We start from the raw sequence: 21,911 nt of genomic DNA, 5'->3' as shown, positions 1-21,911 counted from the left end.
ACTAGGCTGGTCATTTTACCTATACTCTGAACTGGGTCTCTGGCACTGTATCAGGCCTGGAGTTGAACACTTAAAGGCCTCCACTAGCAACCCTGGTAAACACTTCAGAGTAGTAATAAAAAAGTCTTCCCAGTTTCAGTGTGAATTTTACGTTTAACTAATTTCCACCAATGTGCTCTTGCACTACTGGTAGCCATGCCCGTAACCTGCTATGAGGTCACCGAGGTCCGGACCTCGGTAATTGTTTTGGAGCTAAAAATAAAATTTGAAACTAAATACAACTGGATAAAAAAAATCAGTGGTTGAGAACTTCTCCTCTGAGACGGGTGCATGCTTAATTCAGTTTAGAATTGTTGTTTAGTGTCCGCTAAATAACAATTTAGCGAGACGAGTGCATGCTTAATTCAGTTAAGAATTGTTATTTAGTGTCCGCTGTGTATGAGAGTTGTGAGAGAGGGCGTGAACGCAGCCTCTTGCATCATCAGCACTTCCACTGACAGCAGCAATTGGAATTTACGCATGTTGGCAGCAGCAGGTGGCTTGTGTGTGAACTGGCAGCATATCATTCGGTAAGACAAAGCAATGATCGTTATGCCATTATCTGTAAGATATGTTCAAAACAGTAATCTGGTACAGTGTCTGGAGTAAAGGCAATTGTATGAAACATGTTAAATATGCGTACTCTAGCCATGATGAAGGCTAGGCTATTTCTTTCATATTAGTAGGCTAGCTAACGTTTCACACAATGCCATTGATTAAAAAACAGCTTATGTAGGTGACGGTATCAATAATAGTAAGCCTACAAAACATTTCAAAGCCAAATTTGGAAATGAATGTAATTGTATGACATTAGCTTGTAATGGTGTTACTCTCAAGCATTTTTCTTTTATTTTTATAGCTAGCTAAGGTTAGAAATAACCTTAGCTTATCATGCGTCATACTGTAGTCCTATGTATTTTGATGCTCTAGATAATGTTCTTATGTTTTATTATTCATTCAGCAATGCATATTGCAGTACAGTCCAGCTCAGATGGTGTACCTTAAAACACGAATAAAATTTGTTTCAAATTTTGCTATGTAATGGTTATATGTGCAATTTTGACAAAACCTAAACACCAACGCACCCCCCAAGCCCCCCTCCCCACCGGACCACAAACCCTGGTTATGGCCATGCTGAAAGTACTCAGCTTCAAGTAGTCCCTGTAGTCACTTCATTAATTCCTTTTTTGACAGAGCTTGTTTTTCCTTTACTGTGGCATTGTCAGTTGTCTTAAAGTTGTATTTGTTGATGTATTTGTTAAATTCAAACGTATGAATGACGGAAATGTTTGGGGTTGCACTAGTATGAGCTTTCAGGGTATGTTGGCATTAGTCAGGCAGCGCTTGTATGTTGTATGTATGTGTTCTTGCGTGGATGTGTGTTTATTCAAGGTGTATAGTTATTTAATTATGCAGTAGAATGAAGTGGAACTCGTGTTTAAGGTGTAAACGCTGTGCAGCACACCACTGGAGCACTCTTTCCTGCTCTGTGACTGAGACAACTCGGGTTGCTGTCACTGCTGCAGGAGTTTATGACAGAAGCTGTGTTGTCAGGAAGCCTCCAGGAGTCTCTCCTGAATAATTACACCAATTTTCCTCTCAAACTGCTCTGACTACATGCATATTCCTGCATTAATGGGACAGCATTATTAAATACCAGAGATAATGAGGTCTGTGAGACACATCCACAGAGCTAATTAATTAATGTAAATGAAATAGCAAGCACTGCTGTTTGTTGAAAGGTGATTCTTGAATGCTCAGTGCTTGAGGGAAATGTCCCTGTTGCTAAACAGATTGCTCCAAAGACCACATCAAATTTGGAGTCACCTGTTTTGTTCTGTAATATATAAAAAATAATAATAACACTCTCTATATTATAACTGCAGGGTAATGCCAATCAAAAGGGAAAGGACATTTTGGGTGCGTGTTTCAAAATTGACTTAAAGGATTCATTTTTTAATTAAAATGCAACACTAGAAAGGAGCTTAATATATTTATTTGTGTCATATTCTACGACATTAAAATATGTAACAAATCTGAAGACTTACTACTACCGCAATATTTCCTGTGCAGCTATCATTTTCATTTACAGGCATTTACATTTATTCATTTGGCAAACACTTTTATCAAAAGTGACATACACTTCATTCACAGGCATTTTTTCAGCTCTGTTAAGCCAGCATTAAATGCATTCCAGTGATTAATTTAATCCTATGCTAATTTGGGGATCTTTTCTGTTCAGTCATAAAGAAGCTTTTTTTCTCATCGTGCTGGTTTACCAGGGTTGGACTGAGGTGTCCAGCACAGAAATCTCCAGAACTGATGATCTCTGACCTCTGACCTCTAGTGGTACAATACTGTTACTGCGTGTGGACAGACAGACAGCCTAAGCTTTTCATAAGCGTTTTTGTAAGTTGCTTTGGGTTAGAGCGCCTTCTGAATGGCTAGATTGAAATGTGATTGTAAAGCAGATGCCTGAAGAAGCCTTTAGATCTGTGGGCCAACAGACTGTCCCCTCAGTAATGTTACCGGGGACACTGCCCACTTGTCCCCCACTATGCTCCGCCATACAACCTTGGCACAGCACATACCTGCCTTCTTCGTTAAATGATAGGACAGTAGAAGATTTCTTTTTTTAAAATTATGACAGCTGTATGTGCACGGGTCACTTGATTTAGTGGGGATACAACTCATTCATACCAGCCTTGGAGTGTTCAATGACTTTGTGCATGCTTGATGTGTCTAACTGACCATTTTCATTTTCAAGTACTTCTTTACTTTTTTGCTTGGAAGGTCCAGTTGGACATAATTTAAACTTACATGATGATTGTAAATTTAAATTATAAAAGTCATTTTGGTCACAGAGTAGCTGTGGGTGTGCTTTAATTAATGTAATTTAACTCACAGATAACTCATTTTAACTCATTTTGGTGGTACCAAAGGAGGCATTAGGTAAGACTGCTGTGATAAAACTGTATTTTATGTGACTGCTAGGTTTTCACAGGGATCTTCACAGCGGAGATGGTCTTCAAAATCATTGCCCTGGACCCATACTACTACTTTCAGCAGGGCTGGAACATCTTCGACAGCATCATTGTCAGCCTCAGCTTGATGGAGCTGGGGCTGTCCAACGTAGAGGGACTGTCTGTCCTGCGCTCATTCAGACTGGTAATGTGTCAGGGCAACCTCCCCTTCAGACCTCCAAACCTATGCTCCTAACTACACAACCTCCCCTGTAAATCACCGAAACTCCCCTCCAAACTACACAACCTTCCTTCAAAGTCACTAAACGTCCCCTCCAGACCACATAACTTCCTCTCCAAACTGCAAAACCTCCCCTCCAAACCACACAACCTCTCCTCCAAACCACCCTGTTTTCTTTCTAACCACCGAACCTCCCTTCCAGGCAACTCAACCTCAAATTTTACAGGCAGTGTGGACGTGAAGTCATTAATCATGTATCAATGGAATTTGGATCAACAGGTTACACATTTTAACGGCTCTGTCTAAATTCAATTACAGCCAGTATCCATGAAATACAGGTCAGTTTGGCCGGGCAGCCACTGCTCTCTCCATCCCCAAATGCCTTTCGGTGTTTCATCACTCCATCAGAAATAGCTGGCTAAAGCAGTCTTCACATTATCAGCTTTTTATAATGAGCTTTTCTGTATTTACGAGCTGGGGCCCTTATTGCTCAGTGTATTGTGGGAGGTGCACTCGGCCCGTTCCAGCACTGTGGGGAGGCTGCTATGTAGCTGCCAACACGAGATGTGTGGCGTTGAATTCCCCTCCGCAAAGGCACAGACTTTCAAAACCAATAACCTGCTAATTGTGCTAGATCAATTGCACCCTTTTAAGTGTGGAGCGTTTAACAGCCTCTATCCTACTTTGAAATACAAGACAGTTGATGCCACCACAGTCCAACCATTATTTAAATGAGCTTTTCGTGTAATCAAATTCTTCACCATGTCCACTGTCACTAACTGACCCAGCTCTCCTTTTTCCTCTCCTTCTTTCTGTCTTTCTCTGTTTTCTCTGATATAATTAAATGTACAGCATATTAAACTGCTAAAGATGTATATGAAGTACTGTAGTTCTGTTATTTTTCCTTTTTCTGTGTCTTCAGAGAAAGAATATGAGAAAGAATAAAGAATACTTTTAAATATAATTGTTCTTGTCAATTATGTTCAAGCTTAGCTCAAATCATGCAAAACCTAGTTAACGAAGGTTCATCTTTATTTAAGGAAGTGCCACAAATATATGAAATGCATGTAAAATATACAAAAAAGATTTTAATGTATAGAAATTGTTTTCACTTTTATTTATGCAATTTTGTGGATATATAATTTATCCACAAAATTGCATAATTTATAATATATTTTATATATATTATTATATATTTTACTATGGATATTTGCAGCAATATTTTTTATCATGAATGCATGAACCTCTGCAAGTATATAGTTTATATTTTAGTTCAAATATTTCTTTCTCATTCATTTCAAATTATATTACTGTTTCATCTTGTTGTCCTCTTTGTAACTGTCAGTTTCTTTTTACCTTTTACAGCTGAGGGTCTTCAAGTTGGCCAAGTCCTGGCCCACCCTGAACACTCTGATCAAGATCATCGGAAACTCTGTGGGCGCCCTGGGCAACCTGACATTGGTCCTGGCCATCATTGTCTTCATCTTTGCCGTGGTGGGCATGCAGCTGTTTGGGAAGAACTACCAGGACTGTGTGTGCAAGATCTCCAAGGACTGCACATTGCCGCGCTGGCACATGAAGGACTTCTTCCACTCCTTCCTCATCGTGTTCCGCGTGCTGTGCGGGGAGTGGATCGAGACCATGTGGGACTGCATGGAGGTTGCCGGGCAGCCCCTCTGCATCCTTGTCTTCATGCTGGTCATGGTGATAGGAAACCTGGTGGTAAGCTCCTCATCTTGACCCCAGTGCTGATCATAATTTTAACCCCGACCCTGATCCTAATCCTAATCGTTATCCCAACACTGAATCCAATCCTAACCCTTACTTTAGCCTGACCCTAATCCTAACCCCAGCTCTGATCCTAATCCTAATAATAATGCTAACCCTGATCCTAATCAATAACCCTAACCCTGAATCCAATCCTAATCCTCACTTTAACTTGATCCTAATCCTAACCCCAGCCCTGATCCTAATGATAATCCCAACCATGAATCCAATCCTAACCCTTACTTTACCGTGACCCTAATCCTAATTCCAGCACTGATTCTTATCCTAATCCCAGTGCCAATCCTAATTTGAACCCCAACACTGTTTCTAATCATAACCCCAGCCACAATCCTAATCCTAACCCTGGTTTTACGCTGACCCTAATTCTATCCTAATTCTAATCCTATACCTTGAATACAATCCTAAACCTAAACCTCATCCGAACCCCAACCCAGACCCTATTCCTAATATGAACACTGACCTTATCTTAACCCTGACCTAAACTCTGAACCTAAACCTAACCTTGACTTTTACACTCTATCCCAGACCCCATCCCTAACCCTGACCCTGAACCCAGCAGTGTTTGTCTTGGGTAGTGGTGGTGATAGGAAGGATGGTGGTGAGTTTCTAACCTGCTGCAGGGTACTCAGACACTAATTACAAAGCCAATCAAAGTGCTCTAAGCCCCAGTCACCTTCGGTAGTAAATTGTGGCCTGTTGCCCAGCCATCCTTGTTCGGTTTGTCCAGGCATCCTTGACCCTTGATGGGTGCAAGTCATTTTGTTTGTATATTCTGTACTGCTGTGTTATCTCACGGGCAGTTTGAGTCCAGCATGAACCCTAAGAAATCTGAGGCCAGGGCAGCAGGTGTTGGAGTATCTGTGGTAGGCAGAGAATCTCAAATGTGTGGCACCGAGCAGGGCATAAACCTGTCATCAGTGCTGATGGGGACAGGTTCAAGCACATGTGTGAATAATCAGAATTATTCAAAGTGGGACGCAGTACCTACAGAGGTGAGGGCAGTGTCAGAGACTGGCCTCGCATCACTAAACCGTGACAGCACCAGAGAGCTAGGGCGCATGTAGAGATTGTGCCAAAACGGGGAAGGAGTTACTGGGGTGTGAAATGTGTCTGATGGACTCCACAAGGCGCCCATCCAACACAAATCACGTTGAAATTACCTTGACGTCAACGGGCTTCTACCACATGCCAAACGTTCACAAAATCTAAAGATATGTATTTTTAAAAAGTTAAGCATTATGATGTTTGCATAATGAGAAAAAATTGAACCCATCTTATGTGTTACCATTTTGATACATTGTGGTGTTTACTATTGCACAGACACAACTGCCAGTGCAGGTTACAATGCACACATCTTTCATATAATATGAATTTGTGCCACTGCATTTTTTTTCTGGTGGAACTGAGGTGATGTAACCAATCGATAGACAGCAGGTCCTCACTCTGGGTAGAGTAATTTAATGTCAGCTCCACGGCACTGTTGGGTGTGTGCAAATGGGGATCTCATCTGCCCTATGGGCTGATGGGATATGTCAAAACTAGCATCCTGTTGAACAGTGTGTCACTGGACCTCCAAGGAGAGACCAGCATGCTGACAATGTCAAGGAGGGACTGTTTAGTGAATGAATGTTTTGTAAGTGAATGAAGTGTGAATGTTTAATAATAATAATAATAATAATAATAATAACCAGAGCCTTGTCACCAGATCCTACCACCATCGAATAATCAAAGATGGAACAGATCTGTTCAGCAGGATCTGTGGTATATTTGAGGAAACCATTGATGACATTATCTCAGGCTGTCCAGAACGGGCAAAAACAGAACATGTTTGCAGATACAACAAAATAGCAACATATCTGTACTGGAAGATCTGTAAGCAATACAATGTTGAAAAAACAGTCAAGTAGTACCAACATCAACCCAATACTGTCACTGAATCTTATTGAGTTACAATTTTATGGGATATGCCAATTCATACTGAGATACGTGCGAACAGACCAGACATTGTTATCAAAATGAACAGTGAAAGAAAGTGTATATTGGTTGATGTAGCTATACCATCAGAATGAAACACATCTGTAAAGCTAAGAAACTATCCAAGTACAAGGGCCTGGAAATGGAGAACAAAAGAATGTGGGGAATGTCCACAGAGATTATAACCGTGGTTATAGGAGTGCTAGGACCTGTAAAAAAGGCTTGGAAAAATTTACCAATAGGATTCCAAGCAACATCAACATCCAAGATGTACAGAAGATAACCCTCCTAGGAACAGTGCATATTTTAGGAGGGTGCTCTCCATTACATGAAAGACAATCTATCTTATAGCACCCAAGGAGCATTGTTTGGACCCGGTTCTATAGATGTATTACAAGATACAAGAAAATAATAACATTATATAATAATAATGGATTCATATGGTGGCTTTCAAGGATCTCAGAATACCTTAAATTGAAGGAGGGATGACTCACCTCAGCCACCACTAATGTGTAGTACCCTCCTGCTTGATGCACAGCAGAAATGAGTAGCTGAGGGTACTTTAGTTTAGTTTGTAGTCATAGTAACTCCTTTGGAAACTAAGAGCTCTACTCGGTAAATGAAATAGAGCATTAACTCTTCTTTTTTTCACAGTTTTTCACACTGTCGTGTCCATTTTACCCAAAGTTGAGCATTTTTTCCTGTCCCATGGCTGTGTACATTTACTGACTCTCACCAATAAGGCAGGCGTGCTTAAAATCATCCATAATGAAGCCCAGAGCCCCGGGTGGAACCCTAGGACCTGACCATGACTGACAGCTGTGAATGGGTAAAGCCCCTCCCCTTTCACAGACAGAAAGTGCAGTCTGTGTTTCCACACAGCTCATCTCCAGCATTGATTTAGAGAGAATGAACAAACCATCCATGGTAGACCGACTGATGAGGAGAGATGCCATCGTGAAGGGGCTTCTGCGTCACTGGTGCTCAGCGCCGGTATCCTGGCAGAGGTCTGGGTGAATTAGCACATCCGAGTTTTATGAGCATTTCATTATTCCATGTATCTCCCACTCTCCCCTCAAACCCTCATGACTCATGAGAAGCTGCTTTGTGAAAGCTTGGCAATAACAGGCTAGCTCTGGCTACTATAAAGATAGTGTTTAAAGGGATCTGGGTCTTTGAAAAGTACGACACTGAGGCATGGAGGGAGGACATCAGTGTGGTCAAAGCGCTCCGTGAGGGGATGTCCATAAAGGCTGCGACTGGCCTAACTGCAGGCCGCTTTAAGGCTGTTCCCTGTCCTCGCCTCTGTGATTGGAAAGAGGGGTGTCACCATGTTCGCCAAAGAGCAAGAGTTTCGGGACTGTAAAAAAATGCACCACGTGAGCCCAGCTGAGTTGAATGAAATAAGACAAATAATTTAAACATTGTGACCACCACAGCAATAATAATCATCATGATTGTCATCATCATCATCGTCATCATTATCATCATCATCACCATCACCTCCACGCGTAGTACTAGCAGTAGTATTTTTTTTTATTATTGTTGTTACAGCATTACTCCGATGTTTGTTTTAGGTTACATTTCTATTTCTCTAAAAGCTTGGATTACTGTTCTGCCTGATATTCCCCTAAATCCCTAAAAGCACCCGGCCCAGTCTAACAAACATACCACAAGCTGTCTCTGCAAGGTGCTGCATGCTAACGCAGTTTAGTGAAGGGCTATAGAATCTATAAATCATTATGATACAGACAGGCAAAATGAAGAGCCAGGATGGACAGAATTGCCTTTTCTCTATATTGTAACGTTCTCTGTAATGATGTTCAACATTATAGATAATATATCTATATTTCTGAGGATGGCAGGATTCTACTGAAGATCATACAATGCTCGTGTGCCACACAGTACAGTAACCACACATATTTGATCAACAAATCTGCTGTTTTTTTTACAAACAAGCATGACACAGGCGGTCACAGGCAACACAGCAAAGTATAACTGTGAAGATGGACTCTGGTGAAAAGCACTGGAGCAGAAGGTGAGACTCCATCAGTGAAATGCATCCCACTGCACTGGTTTGTATTATACGCCAGTCGAAAGCAGACTTAATCCACACAGGGATGGTGCACTCTGTAGGGTCTCAACTGCTTTTCAAATTAAGGTCAATCGAAACTCTACTGTCTGCGTCTTTAAGATGTAAATCTCATCCCAAAACTGTCTCATGCGGTCGCTGCTGTCGTTTGGCACAGCGGCAAGGCGTCATCCTGAGTTCATCCGCCCAGATGTTGCATTAATATCCAGCTGTGATCTGGAAAGTCATATTTAATGAGCCGAGATCAAATCCAGAGCGAAATTCGTGCCTGCTTCATTCATTTTTGGCTGTTTTAAATTCAAATGCATGGAAAAGGAGTTTGAGAGACTGAAATTTCCAGATAAATGAAACAGTCTCTACCGTCACAGCTCTTGGTGAACTTTCAATGTTTTTCAGTCTCTTAAAGACACCAAATGCTCTTCTATGATGACATTTAACCCAGGGAAAGTGGTTGGATGCACACTAAGCTTTGTGAATGCCAAACATCCAACGGAATGGTGTCCTTGAGATTGACATTTGTTGACTTTTTTCAAAACACACAAACCCAATTTCAGTGTACATATCCCATCAAAATTGTACTGTACTGTACAGTAATAATAACAAAATAATTGTTATTTTATGTTTTATGTTATTTTATTTTTTCAAAGATTAGCCTGAGATTGAAAAGAAAACCCTGTAAGAGGAAGAGTAACTGATTTACAGTAATTTCTTCTTCTAAAAGCAGCTGAGAATTTAGCCTTGAATATTGGATCTTGAAATTACTGTCAAATCTGTTTTGTATATGAAATGGAACATAAATTATAATGGCTCCATTTGTACTGCATGTTATTAAGTAGCGTTGGCTTTGTTCTAGGTTGTTCGTGAAGCAGTCATGATGACAATAAAACGTAGTTATGGATGCAGGATGGAGATCATTTGCAAACAGCAGTTTATCGTAATGTGTCCCTGCTTTATTAGAAAATAATACCATTACACAACTCATTTGTCCTTGAAAAGTACTTACAGTAAATTACCAATTTAAATCTCTGTCAACTAAAGCTTTATAAATTAGGTTAAGTCACATCATTTATTCTTAGAGCCTTCTTAATGTATTCTGAAGTGCTTGATTTCATTAGAAACATCTTAGACCTTGGCTTTGTTTATGATCCGCTGGAGAGGACTTTCACGTGCTGGGCCGTGGCAGTTAGTGGCACAGGCCAACCCCCCCCCCCCCCCCCATGCACTTTTGAAGAGAATCCTGAGGCATGTGAAACAAGATACCTTCAGTAATTGAAAAATTAGAATTGCGATTAATGACGGTGGAGCGCTGAAGAAAAGTAAGACTTGTGGAATACATGCTTATATCTGACCGTGTGGTACAGCGCATGGTTTAAAAATAATGTGTTCAGGAGTCTTTTTGATTAAGTAACAGTATGTTCCTATGGGGCACACCCACACAAGCATCTCCCAAGGTTTACTAAAATACTGGTCAGGACAGCAAAGGCTCTGTCCATCTTCCACCACAGACTGAACACCCACATCCTCAGACTGCATCTTGGCTCCCCCATCTAGCTATAGAACTTAAATCTTGCCTTTGTTGTGTATTACTTAAGGCTATTTTAGAAGCTTAACAGTAGTTGTTTTATATTTTTATATTGCCACATTAGCTCTATAGGTATAGTTTGGCACCAATTTGTGTACTACTGTGTGACGGAGTGATATTTGTTCAGGTTTGGACTGAGGTGGTCTGTATCTACTGTCATTTGTTTGGCCTAAATTTCTCCTTCTTTTAAAATTTGATGTGCATTCACATAAATGCCCCACTTTACTAGATATCTGGTCTGTGGATTGATATGCCAAAATTCCCCACAATCTCTGTCCCAGTCTATGGGTTATTTCTTAAGGAGAGACAGTATATTGATGTATCTCTTGAATCCCTGTGTGTTTAAATTTATATTAAGCCAGTAGTATCTGCCACAAAGAACCACACACATGGAATGCAAAATACTGCATGTTGTTCCATGGATTCTAGACTCACAGAATTTCGCTGCATGCACTCAATAACCTTTCTTCTCATATATTGCAGAAGCATGTAAAAAACAATTACAGTGCATCTTTGCTAGATAATCAATTTGTGTAAGCCAGTTACTCATAACTATCCAACAGCCTACATCACACAAGCATTAGCACTTGAATCTATAAGTCCAGTGAATCACTACAAGAATAAACTACCATCTGCTGCACATTCCAAGTGTAGGTGGGGCTACCCGGCATAGTGTACATGTAGGTCTCTGTAGCGAAGGGCGAGAGCAGTCGCCCCGCCCGGCCTTGAACTCGGGTCTACGGGGTACCAAACATGCAACTTTGACCGCGACGCCAAAGAGCCAGGCTCGTTGGTATGGCAGTCAGAGCGCATACTCAACCGTAGTGACAGCACTCCGTCACACTGCCCTCCCCTTCGGGAAGCACGCCCATGCACTTCACGCACGCATTCTTTTGCCATACTTCTCCCATCCCAGGGTGCCCCACTCACCAGTGCTTCACCCATCTCTGGGGTCCCTCACACCGTGCTTCACCCATCTCTGGGGTCCTTCACACCAGGGTCAACCTAACCTGGGGGTCCCTCATACAGCTCACACACTGGGCACGCCTCCGATGGCCTCGCAGCCAGCCATCCCACTCTGACACCATTTGAAGCGAAGGGCAAGAGCAGTTGCCCCGCCCAGCCTTGAACCCGGGTCTATGGGGTACCAAACATGCAACTTTGACCGCGACGCCAAAGAGCCAGGCTCGTTGGTATGGCATTCAGAGCGCATACTCAACTGTAGTGACGGCACTCCGTCACAGTCTCCCTGAAGCTCATCACTGGAGGGATTAAATGCCCCATTAATGCAGTGAATGCTGAAAGTTTTCAGATTAGTATAATGGATTTTTCAAAAGATCTAAGTAGGCTCTGCATGCTTTTTTTATACAGGCAGAATCTTATGTTTGTTAACTATGATTACATTAAAAATTATGTGTTGTGATACACACAAGCATATGTGAAGGTAAACAAAGGACCAAAACTCAGCTACTGCTCTAGGGCACATGAAACATTTTCAAAGGTTTACTAAATACCTCTAGAGTGGAATCCAGTTTTACGAAATATCTGTTCTACAGCCTGCAACACTGTGTTAAAGCAGTGGTACTTAACCTCCACACTTTTCTTCTGTCTGAGTCAGAGGGCAAAATTTAACTAAAATTTGCTCTGCTCCAATTTATCATGCGTTTGGTGATTTATTTATGCATTACTTCCCTATTCTATTAATGGACTATTACCATGGACAACATCCCACAGGTTATGCACTAAAATCCCATGTGAGGCGATGTGATCTTTGTTGATGTTTTTCTCACTTCCCTAGAGGCCTGGAGCACTATGAAGGAACCACATGCGCTCAGCATGGCAGTGCTGTCCCTCAGTGCTGGTATTCTCAAAACTGAACTGTTGAAAAATAGCTAAATCGACCATAGGGACCTTTTCAGCCCTCCCCCCTTTCTCTGGTTGGCTATTTTTGGTGCTCACCCTTGCATGTGCTCTGTTCTGCGTCATTCCCGCATGTGATTGGGAATATGTCTGAATAGTCCGTCAAGCTTAGCGTTCATCCCCTTTTTTCCTGCCCTGGTAATTCCAGCATGAGTCATATGTCATTCATAATTTGAGCATGTAAAATGAGACCTGTTCTTGCAGTAGGTGCAGGAAGTGATGGGAGATCAAAGCTTATTACTATGAGGCCCAGAGTGGGTGGAGCCACCGTGTGCTGTAAATCACCAGCTTGTATTGACCAATTGACTCTGTTGGCAAGATGCTATGATTGCTACAACTAAGTGAGACACTGATAACACATGATAGCTCCACCCATTATGGGCTTCATGAAGCCTCATTGCTCAGCACAGGTTGATTTCCTTATGGGATGTAGAGAGGAGGGGTACAACAATAACATCCTGCTCCTCTGATGTCTCTCTTATGGCCTTATTTTCCAGCCCTACCTATAGTAATGGGTCTAAAATACGTTGCAGATATTTTATTTATTCATGATTCTGTAGATGTGAATTTCCATGCAGTCAAGGTTTGAAAGCTGCAATTGGTGTGTTTATAGAGGTACTTATTACATTTGTCTTGAGTCAGACAAAGGGATCAGACCAGGCCATGGGCCGAAGTTATTTGACCCCCCATTTGGATATTAAAAACAGAGGAAAGTAAGGGACTGCTTTGAACAGCTGACATGGAAAGGAAGTAGCAAATGGGATTTTTCCTGTTGTGGGCAGGACTGGTTTGTTTATGTGTGGTTAGGTGCATTATTTGTCCTCTCAAATCTTTGTTTGGAACTTTACAATGACTTGATCCCGGTGCATTTTTCTACATCCACATTAATCGAGATCCATGTTTTGTTTTACATCTTTTCCTCTCCTTTCTTACTGAACTGCTTGTTTTCCACAGCAGGGCCAGTACGAAGATAAACTGGACTGTTAAACTGTGCCTATTGGAAGAAAGTTGCATTATACATATATATTATTTATTTTTTTAGGGCTCTGAACATCCATATGCTGGTGCTTTTCTTTTTTGGACTGAGATCTTAATATGGCAGCGTTGCCAAGGGGCATCGTGTTGTCACAGGGGTGAGACTCGCAGTTTGGGGCAGGCTATGCACGCTGGGAAGGGGTGTTCCATCACACTAATTGAAAACCTGCAGCGGATGGTCACAAGCTGTTAAATGTGATTTACCCCCTGAAGCAGGGGTAAATTTAGGGCCTTACTCTTCCTCAGACACCAGGACTGCTGTAGGGGGCATTGTTACCACTGTTGCCAGTGCTGGCATTCCAATATTGTTGTTGCTGTTGCTGTTGCTGGTGTTATAGTATTTTTGTTGCTGTTTCCATGCTGGTGTTACAGTATTGTTGTTTTGGCTGTTTCCATGCTGGTGTTACAGTATTGTTGTTGTTGCTGTTGCCATGATGGTATTCCAGAATTGTTGTTGCTTTTGCCATGGTTGTGTTACAGTATTGTTGCCGATATTATAGTATTGTTATCATTGCTGTTGTTGGTGTTACATTATATTACATTACATTATTGCCATTTAGCAGACACTCTCATCCAGAGTGACTTACATCAATTACAGGTTTTTACAAAGTTATCCATTTATACAGCTGGACGTTAGTTATACTTGAGTTGTAATACTGAACTTGTTTAGAAAGCAGTTGATACACTTACAGGTGTATCCACTGTTTAATTATCCCTGAGGAGTATGGAACATGGGTGTGTTTGGAATTTTCACAGCTAATCTTCTGCATAACGTACATACTTCAAACTGCAACTATTATTTTTTTTTATTTGACAAATAAATAGTTAGTATGCTGTCCAGCTGTAGATGCTGTTGTTACTATCGAGCTAACTCAGGTAGCTCAGTTGTACACAGATAGAAATGTTGTTTACAATGTCTAACATCTGCTTGTAAGTTTTAGGTTGACAGTGGAATAAGTGACTATGCTGGTTATATGGCATTATGCAGGGCTGGGAACATCCACAACATAACATTAACTTACGCAGTGCATTTGTGGAACTTGGATGTATCTAACATACTGATTTCAACAGATTTTTGTTTCTGCAAAAGGGTTTCATCTTGCCTCTTAAGGTCTGGAAGGCAAATTGTATGCTGTAATTCTGCCCAATCTTTCATCTCAGACATCTCTTCTGAATTCTGACTACCATTCCATGCATTTAAGGCAGATATAGCTAGCAGCATGGCAGAATGAGGAAGGGGATCCTCAGAAACAAACTATGTGTACCATCACAAGCAATTTAAGCCCATTATCCAGCAGTTTCCATGTTCCAGTGGGATTCCACTATTTACACATTCCTTTTTACTTATCTAATGTGCTCCTTCTGTTCTGCATTTATATGCTCATTTTCGGTTGTTTCTGTTGCTTTCATTGGTTTTGATTTTAAATTTTTTAATGGGATTTATGTTGCAGCTGTAATGTTGTAGGGTGGAAAGTTACATTAGATAGATAGATAACACTTTATTGATCCAAAAAGGAATTGCCTTGCCAACAGTCAAGTATGTTGGGAACAGAGGTACACAACCTAAAATAAACAAAAAGCATAGGGCAATAAGGACAATAAATAGAACAATAACTACTGCAACTGCAAACTGCACCATTAAAGTGACAGTTGCATATGTCCATAGTGTGCTCCTTGCACATATTGCACTTAATGTATTGCACATGAGTGTTGCACTGGGTGATCTCCCCAGGGCAGAAGGGGGAGGCGTTGAACAGTTTCATTGCCACTGGTAGGAATGATCGCCTGTGATTACTTTATATTATTGTCATTCAGCAGAAGCTCTTATCCAGAGTGACTTACATAGGTTACAATTTTTACTTCTTATCCATAGCTGAATATTTACTGAGGATATTTACTGTGGGTTAAGTACCTAGCTGACGGGTACGGCAGCAGTGCCCCTATGGGGAATCAAACCAGCAACCCTTTGGTTATGAGCCCTGCTCCTTGCCACTTTGCTACACTGCCACCCCATGTTTCATCTTCATGCCCTGTGATGGTGGGTGGAGGCAGGTACGTAACTGGCTGTTGCAGACAGTACGCTGGGTGTGTCTTCTGACTCAGCCGTGAAGGGCTGCACCCTGGATCTCTCTGTGATCAGGGTGGATATGTTGGCTTTGCATGCAGATGCCAGTGCCTTTGTGCCTGTACACCCCTTTCAGCAAACATCAATGCAAAGGCCAGTCTTCAGAGATGCTTGTATTACATTTCAACGCTCAGTATTGGTCGAAGCATACAGAGTTAACAAAACAGGTACAACCCTTCCAGTGATTACAAGCAATTATGTCTTCTGAGAAACAGGGAATTCCACGCAGAGTTCAATGTCAGTTCTATGCTTCGCCTACGCTGCATATTGACAGAGGCAGATTGACGCTAGAACAAAAAGAAGCTGAAGCATGCAGTAGTTGGCCAGACATATGCCTGATGCGTAATAAAACTTTTAATACATTAATTAATTGAAATTAAGCATTGAGTATAATCTGCCATTAAACATTCCAAATGCTCCAACACAGTAAAATGCCCATTTGAGAATGGTTCATATTCTAAGTCGGTGCTGTGTGCATTTTTGTAATGTTTTTTGCTGCTTTCTTACAGGTGCTGAACCTCTTTCTGGCACTGCTGCTGAGCTCCTTCAGTTCAGACAACCTGTCGGCACCGGACGAAGACGGCGAGATGAACAACCTGCAGATCGCCATCGCCCGCATCCAGGCAGGCGTGGGCTGGGCGAGGAGGGCCATCTTCGACTTCTTCAGCGGCAACTTCAAGCGGCGGCGGGAGAAGGCCCGGGAGGCCGGCGCCTCGCTGAAGATGAAGCGGCTGGCCAACCACGCCGAGGGGAACGGCACGGTGGGGCTCATCACCTGCCAAGGCGGGAAGTATGTGGTTGCCGACAACGACAGCTACATGACCAACCCCAGCCTGACCGTCAGCGTCCCCATCGCCCCCGGGGAGTCGGACGCAGAGTTCCCCGACGAGGAGGAGGACGAAGACAGCCAGTCGTCGGAGGATGAGAAGGAAGCCAAGCAGGTGAGAGCCCCCACTCTTCAGTAGAGATGGTATGGTCCCTTTCTGTCTAATCATTCCTATTTTCCCTTCATTGGATATGGGTCTACTACTGACTCACATTGCTCTTGGAAGAACAGTCATTTCCACCGGGGCAGTGTTCCTGCAGTAAAAGATGTTATCTCAGGGCTTGTATAGCAGGTGCTGGTGTGGTGTAGCTGGTGGCTTGCCTGTAAATGACACAGTAATTCAGCTGTTGTAGTTAGATGATTGAAATGTGCCAAACAACTGGGTATGTGGAATGATTAGGCGGCCCAAATTCCGTGCATAATATTTCCTCCCCTTTGGAGCTGTTGCACTGAGATGATTTGGTATGGAAGTGGAGTTGTTTACTGGTCTGCTGATCTGCCAGACATTAGCCATAACTTTAATACTTCACTATTGTGTCGGTTAGTTAGGCCTCCAGTGTGAATTTGTTTTTTTTTTTTTTGTTGTATATTTGATTGAGGGTGTAATTTGTCAAACTGATGTATATATCAGAAAATGTTTCAGTTTTTGCCACATGCATGTATGTATGTATGTATGTTTATACATGCATAAAAATATACATGTGTTGTAAAAAGCTGTGATAATGTATTCTACATTTTATACACAAGATTGGATATATGGAATTGGTGACATACTCTCTAGTATTGCATTATGTATGTTAAAATGTGTCCTCGTTTTGATTTTAATCCCATGCTGTTTATGATGTATTATGTACATATTATTTTTTCATAAAAGATTATGCATCCTGGGCTCTTTTTGAAGGCAGATGCTACCATCATGACTCACATTCAGAGATACATTGTAGACACACAATTGAATGGATGATCCCTCCTGTGTAGACCTTTTCAGATGAAAATTCGAGGGCTATGAATGTGACATCAGTGATTCTTCTGTTTGCAATTGTATACAATCACAGAAACACAGAAGATCCAAGATTTTCCCATCAACATAAAGGTACTTGCTAGCTATAGTAGCTAGCAGTTGTTTGTTTAAAGATGTCAACATTGGAATCTTTTTGCTTGGTGGTGGGCATTTGTTTTGGTCATTGAAAATGTCTATAGTGCTTAGAGTGTCAATGCATAGACACTCGTGACTAGAGGAAAGGGGAGGAGCATGAGAATGGAACTGCGGCTGTGTACAACTTGAAGTGACAACTTGAAGAGTGATGTCACAGTGGGTTGATGATGCAGTTTATGACCATTGTGACATCACAGAAAGGCCAGCAGATGACGGTTGTGTTCTAGTTGTGCTCACTTTTACATAGACTGTGTGGTGCATTGGACAATATGTCTGCATTTTCATGTTTTTCATTGAAGTTTGGATTATTTTGGCTACTACATTGGGTCATCTTATCTCTTTCTTTTTTCTTAATTTCCTTCAGAAAACAGTCCAGAGATTACACACAAAGAGTGTACACAAAAAAAAAACTTGTTCATTGCATTGCCTCACTGTGCCATCTCTCATGAAAGACCTTAACAGAACTAGGACATTTGTATCCACAGATATTCATATTGTTTGTTGTTTTGGATTTGGCTGACCTCACAGCTTTGTGAGGCGATTAAACATTTGCTTCCACATGGTGTTTTCATACACACACAGCTAAAGAAAGACATTATACTAAAATAAGAGGATTTTTTCATCCAACTCAATAATCATTCCCCACTTAATTAAATAAAGTTTTTATTCATGTTTGTTTTCTTCTCCCTTTGTGCCAGTGTTTTCCCAAATAATTTCACCAGGTTTATAGTGAGCAGCGCTATAATCATCTCTAAAATGTTTTGCAGTGTTTCTTGGAGACTTAAGTGTTGGCTTCGACAGACTTAAGTGTTTGCTTTGAGAGGAAATCTGTGAAATCAGTGAATCACAGTCATTTGTGTATTTCTATTAAGCTGCTGTATATCAGTGGGAGACTGGGAGGTTCCAGCAGGAGCGCATGCACACACACACACACACACACACACACACACACACAGAGCAGTTCTGCCAGAGCAGAGACAATCAGTGATGTGCGGTGGATGTGATTAGCTCCCCCTGATTGGGGGTGGGATTATCGCTTCAATCAGGCGGCGGCTCCACTTCATTGTGGAGGGCTGTGAGTGCCACTTCCCTCCTCTGCAAAGACACAAGGCCCTGAGTAAGTCACTGCTGCCAATCAAGGCTAGCCCGAGCTCTACCGCGTTCATCAGCACAGAGGTGTGCTCTGTCCCTCTCTGGCTTGCCCTCTGCTCCCCACAGCTTTGGAGGCAGATCTCCTGGATGGACTTATTCTGTACCTGCATGAGTCCTGTGCATATTGTTCACATCAGGAAGTAAATACACTAAGTCACACATGATACTTGTGCTACTAATACTACTACCACCACTACAACTAGGGGACTGCAGATGTAACGTAGCTATATAGATAAATATGGTGCATATGTGTTTCTAGGAGGAGATGAGTGTGTAATGAAATTCTCTCTCATTGCATTTAATTTCGATATAAATTACTTCCATTTTGTCTTAGCTACTTATGTCTCTGTGAGACTGTAGTATACAAAAATGCTTTTCATGGCTGCTTTTTCCCATATTCCAGCATTGGAACAGTATTGGCTAACACGTTCCCCTCACTGGAAGAACCCAAATCCTGCTCCTACCTTAAGAACGCCTAAACCTTAATTGCAAGGTACTATGATTCTTCACAGTAAATTAAGCACAGGTTAACGATTACAGTAATCACAGCAGTGTTGATTTATGGATTGTCTGGGTATGCTTGCTTGTGATCTGTATTTAAAGGGACTATGTAAATGTACTATTATGCATTACAGTCCTCTTGAATTACTGGACTGACATCAATGCATATGTGAGTGCTGTTTATTAAAATTATTCACAATACACCTTAGCTCAAATGAAACATTGACAATTCCCAAATTGGTTTGGTTCCTCTTCACTGATGAATGTTATGCTAGAGACAAGCAAATCCCTTCGTGTCCTGTGGGGTGGGGGGTTTGGGATATGCGCTCAGTGCACCCGCGCAGGTAATCAGTCTACCCTCTCTGAGCAGTCTCTTTTGGAGTTTTAACATTGCTCAGAAAGTTTTAAGGAGCTCAGCACATAGAAGAAAGCACTGGAGAACAACGTCTGTAGACACACACACTCACACACATACTTTGGTGCCATTATCATCCCACACAATGTACTGCGGGAGTATGAGGCTGGTGCCGAGCACTGGGGGTGGGTGATTGAGTGCTCTTTGAGTCCCATTACTGATTGTCATTGCTGTCTGACTCAGTTCTCTTACTCAGAGGTCTTGTCGAGAGGTTAACAATTTCAGAGTTCCTCCCCCTCTCTCCCTCTCTCCCTTCCTCTGTCTGCCTCTCATTCTCTCTCTCACTCTCCCTGTCTCTTCCTCTCCTGTGTTATAGGATCTCCCTCCCTCATGGTTTTTCCCTTTTTATTTCTGTCTCTCACTCCCTCTCTCTCTGCCTCTCACTGTCTCTGTCTCCTCCTCTTCTCATGTGTTCTAGGGTTTCCCTTCCCCCTTTCTCCCTCCCTCTCTCTTCTCCTCTGTTTTTGCATCCTGCTCCCTCCTCTGTCCCCCACCCCCCGTCCCTCCTACCTCCTTCTCTTTCTCACTCCCTCTCTCTTCTACTTTCCTCTCTCTCCCTCTCTCTGTCTCTCTCTGTCTCTCCAAATCAGCTAACTGGGTGAAAGGGAAAACTCCTTATAGCTAGCCCTTGCCAGATTCCAAGGTCCATAAAGTGATAGAATAAAGAGAAGCACAAAGAGCAACAGTCTCTCTCTCTCTCTCTCACACACACACACACACAAACACCACCTGTGATCACTTATCCCAGGAAAGGGGACAGTATGTAGTCTGGAGCAGTACACTGAAGGTTGAGATAGAGTGGATGAGTTTAGACTGCAGCACCTGTCTCTGTGTTGCACTTCACTAGTATAGCAAGCAGCTCATGGTGCTGATATAAGCCACTTGGTTTTGTGGGGGAAGCGTGTGTGTGTGTGTCTATGTGCGTGCATACATGCATGCATGCATGCATGCATGCGTGTGTGTGTGTGTGTGTGTGTGTGGAGGAGTATATTTTGTTTGGAAGAGGCTGTATGCACATTCTTATCAGAACAGCTTAACATCAAAGGGTTGCTGGGGGGCACAGAGATTGGATCGAGGTACTGTTGTGCACCAGAACGAAATCTCTGCAGCTCTGGTGTGAGAATCACAGGCTGGATGATCAATCTGGAAGTGATCTGTCTCCCCTGTCTTTCCCACCTCGCCTTGCACGATGCAAGCCTTTTTATGCCCAGACTCAGGAGGGTTACACCTCATACAAATGGGTGAGTGGGTGTTACCTCCACATCTATATCAACATCAAAGCTGATGACCATGATAACAGACAGCACTGCAGCCAAACTGGGACAGTGCTTAGTGCTGGTACTACATTTACATTTGCATTTACATTAAATCATTAGGCATACACTCTCATCCAGAGAGACAGGAAGAGCATTCAGTAGGCTTAGGCAATTAGCTGCATAGATACTGAATCATTAGTGCCATCGTTGCAATGTAGTGCCATTTTGGGAAACACAGCCATAAATCGAGTAGGTGCTGTCATAGGGTGCACAACCTTAACCTGTTACTACCAATTTCCAGCCGTTAGGTATATACCAACAAATTCTTGTATCACTATGTCACGTTTTACCACTGAGCATGTTTTGGTTGAAGTGCCACCAGGCATTTTTCATGTTCCTGTTCTTAAAGTACGATCCATTTTACAGCCACTAGCTTTTATCACAGTATTACGAAGAGCAGTCAGAGTTAAGACAGTCCAGATGCATTCTGAAAAAATGAGTTTTGACTAAGTGGCATTAGGTGGCGAGCAGTGCACTCTGTCTCTTGCAGTCTGGAACCTGGTACCAGAATGAAGCCGATGGATCGGCTTTCACAGCCAAAGGACCTCTTATACATTGAATTGTTGATCTATTTTGACCATTTAAATATTTTATTTAGGTGTCAATTTGGGACACCATTCTCTGAGGCCTTTTATGAATATGTTCCTGAATGTTTTAAAAAATCACAAAATGGCTGAACCAAAACTACCAACATATGCTATGCATAACTCTGAATTTTTAAAAAAAAACTTGGCAAAAATCTGCATGTTTCATTAACTTGCGTGGGTTCGATAAATGGTGGACATA

The 21,911-nt window shown here is 42.0% G+C and overlaps 1 protein-coding gene across 1 annotated transcript in view; it reads left to right on the top strand.

The window, feature by feature from the left end:
• Nucleotides 1-21,911, top strand: part of LOC118771111 (sodium channel protein type 4 subunit alpha-like) — a 121,640-nt gene that overhangs the window by 69,302 nt on the left and 30,427 nt on the right. The window contains exons 15-17 of the mRNA XM_036518988.1: nt 3,034-3,207; nt 4,609-4,965; nt 16,269-16,700. Of these exons, the coding sequence (XP_036374881.1) occupies nt 3,034-3,207; nt 4,609-4,965; nt 16,269-16,700 (963 nt within the window). The remainder of the gene's footprint in view (nt 1-3,033; nt 3,208-4,608; nt 4,966-16,268; nt 16,701-21,911) is intronic.

The sequence above is a fragment of the Megalops cyprinoides genome, chromosome 24 (assembly GCF_013368585.1).
Source record: "Megalops cyprinoides isolate fMegCyp1 chromosome 24, fMegCyp1.pri, whole genome shotgun sequence".
Classification (NCBI taxonomy): domain Eukaryota; kingdom Metazoa; phylum Chordata; class Actinopteri; order Elopiformes; family Megalopidae; genus Megalops; species Megalops cyprinoides.
This window is presented reverse-complemented; position numbering and strand designations above follow the sequence as displayed.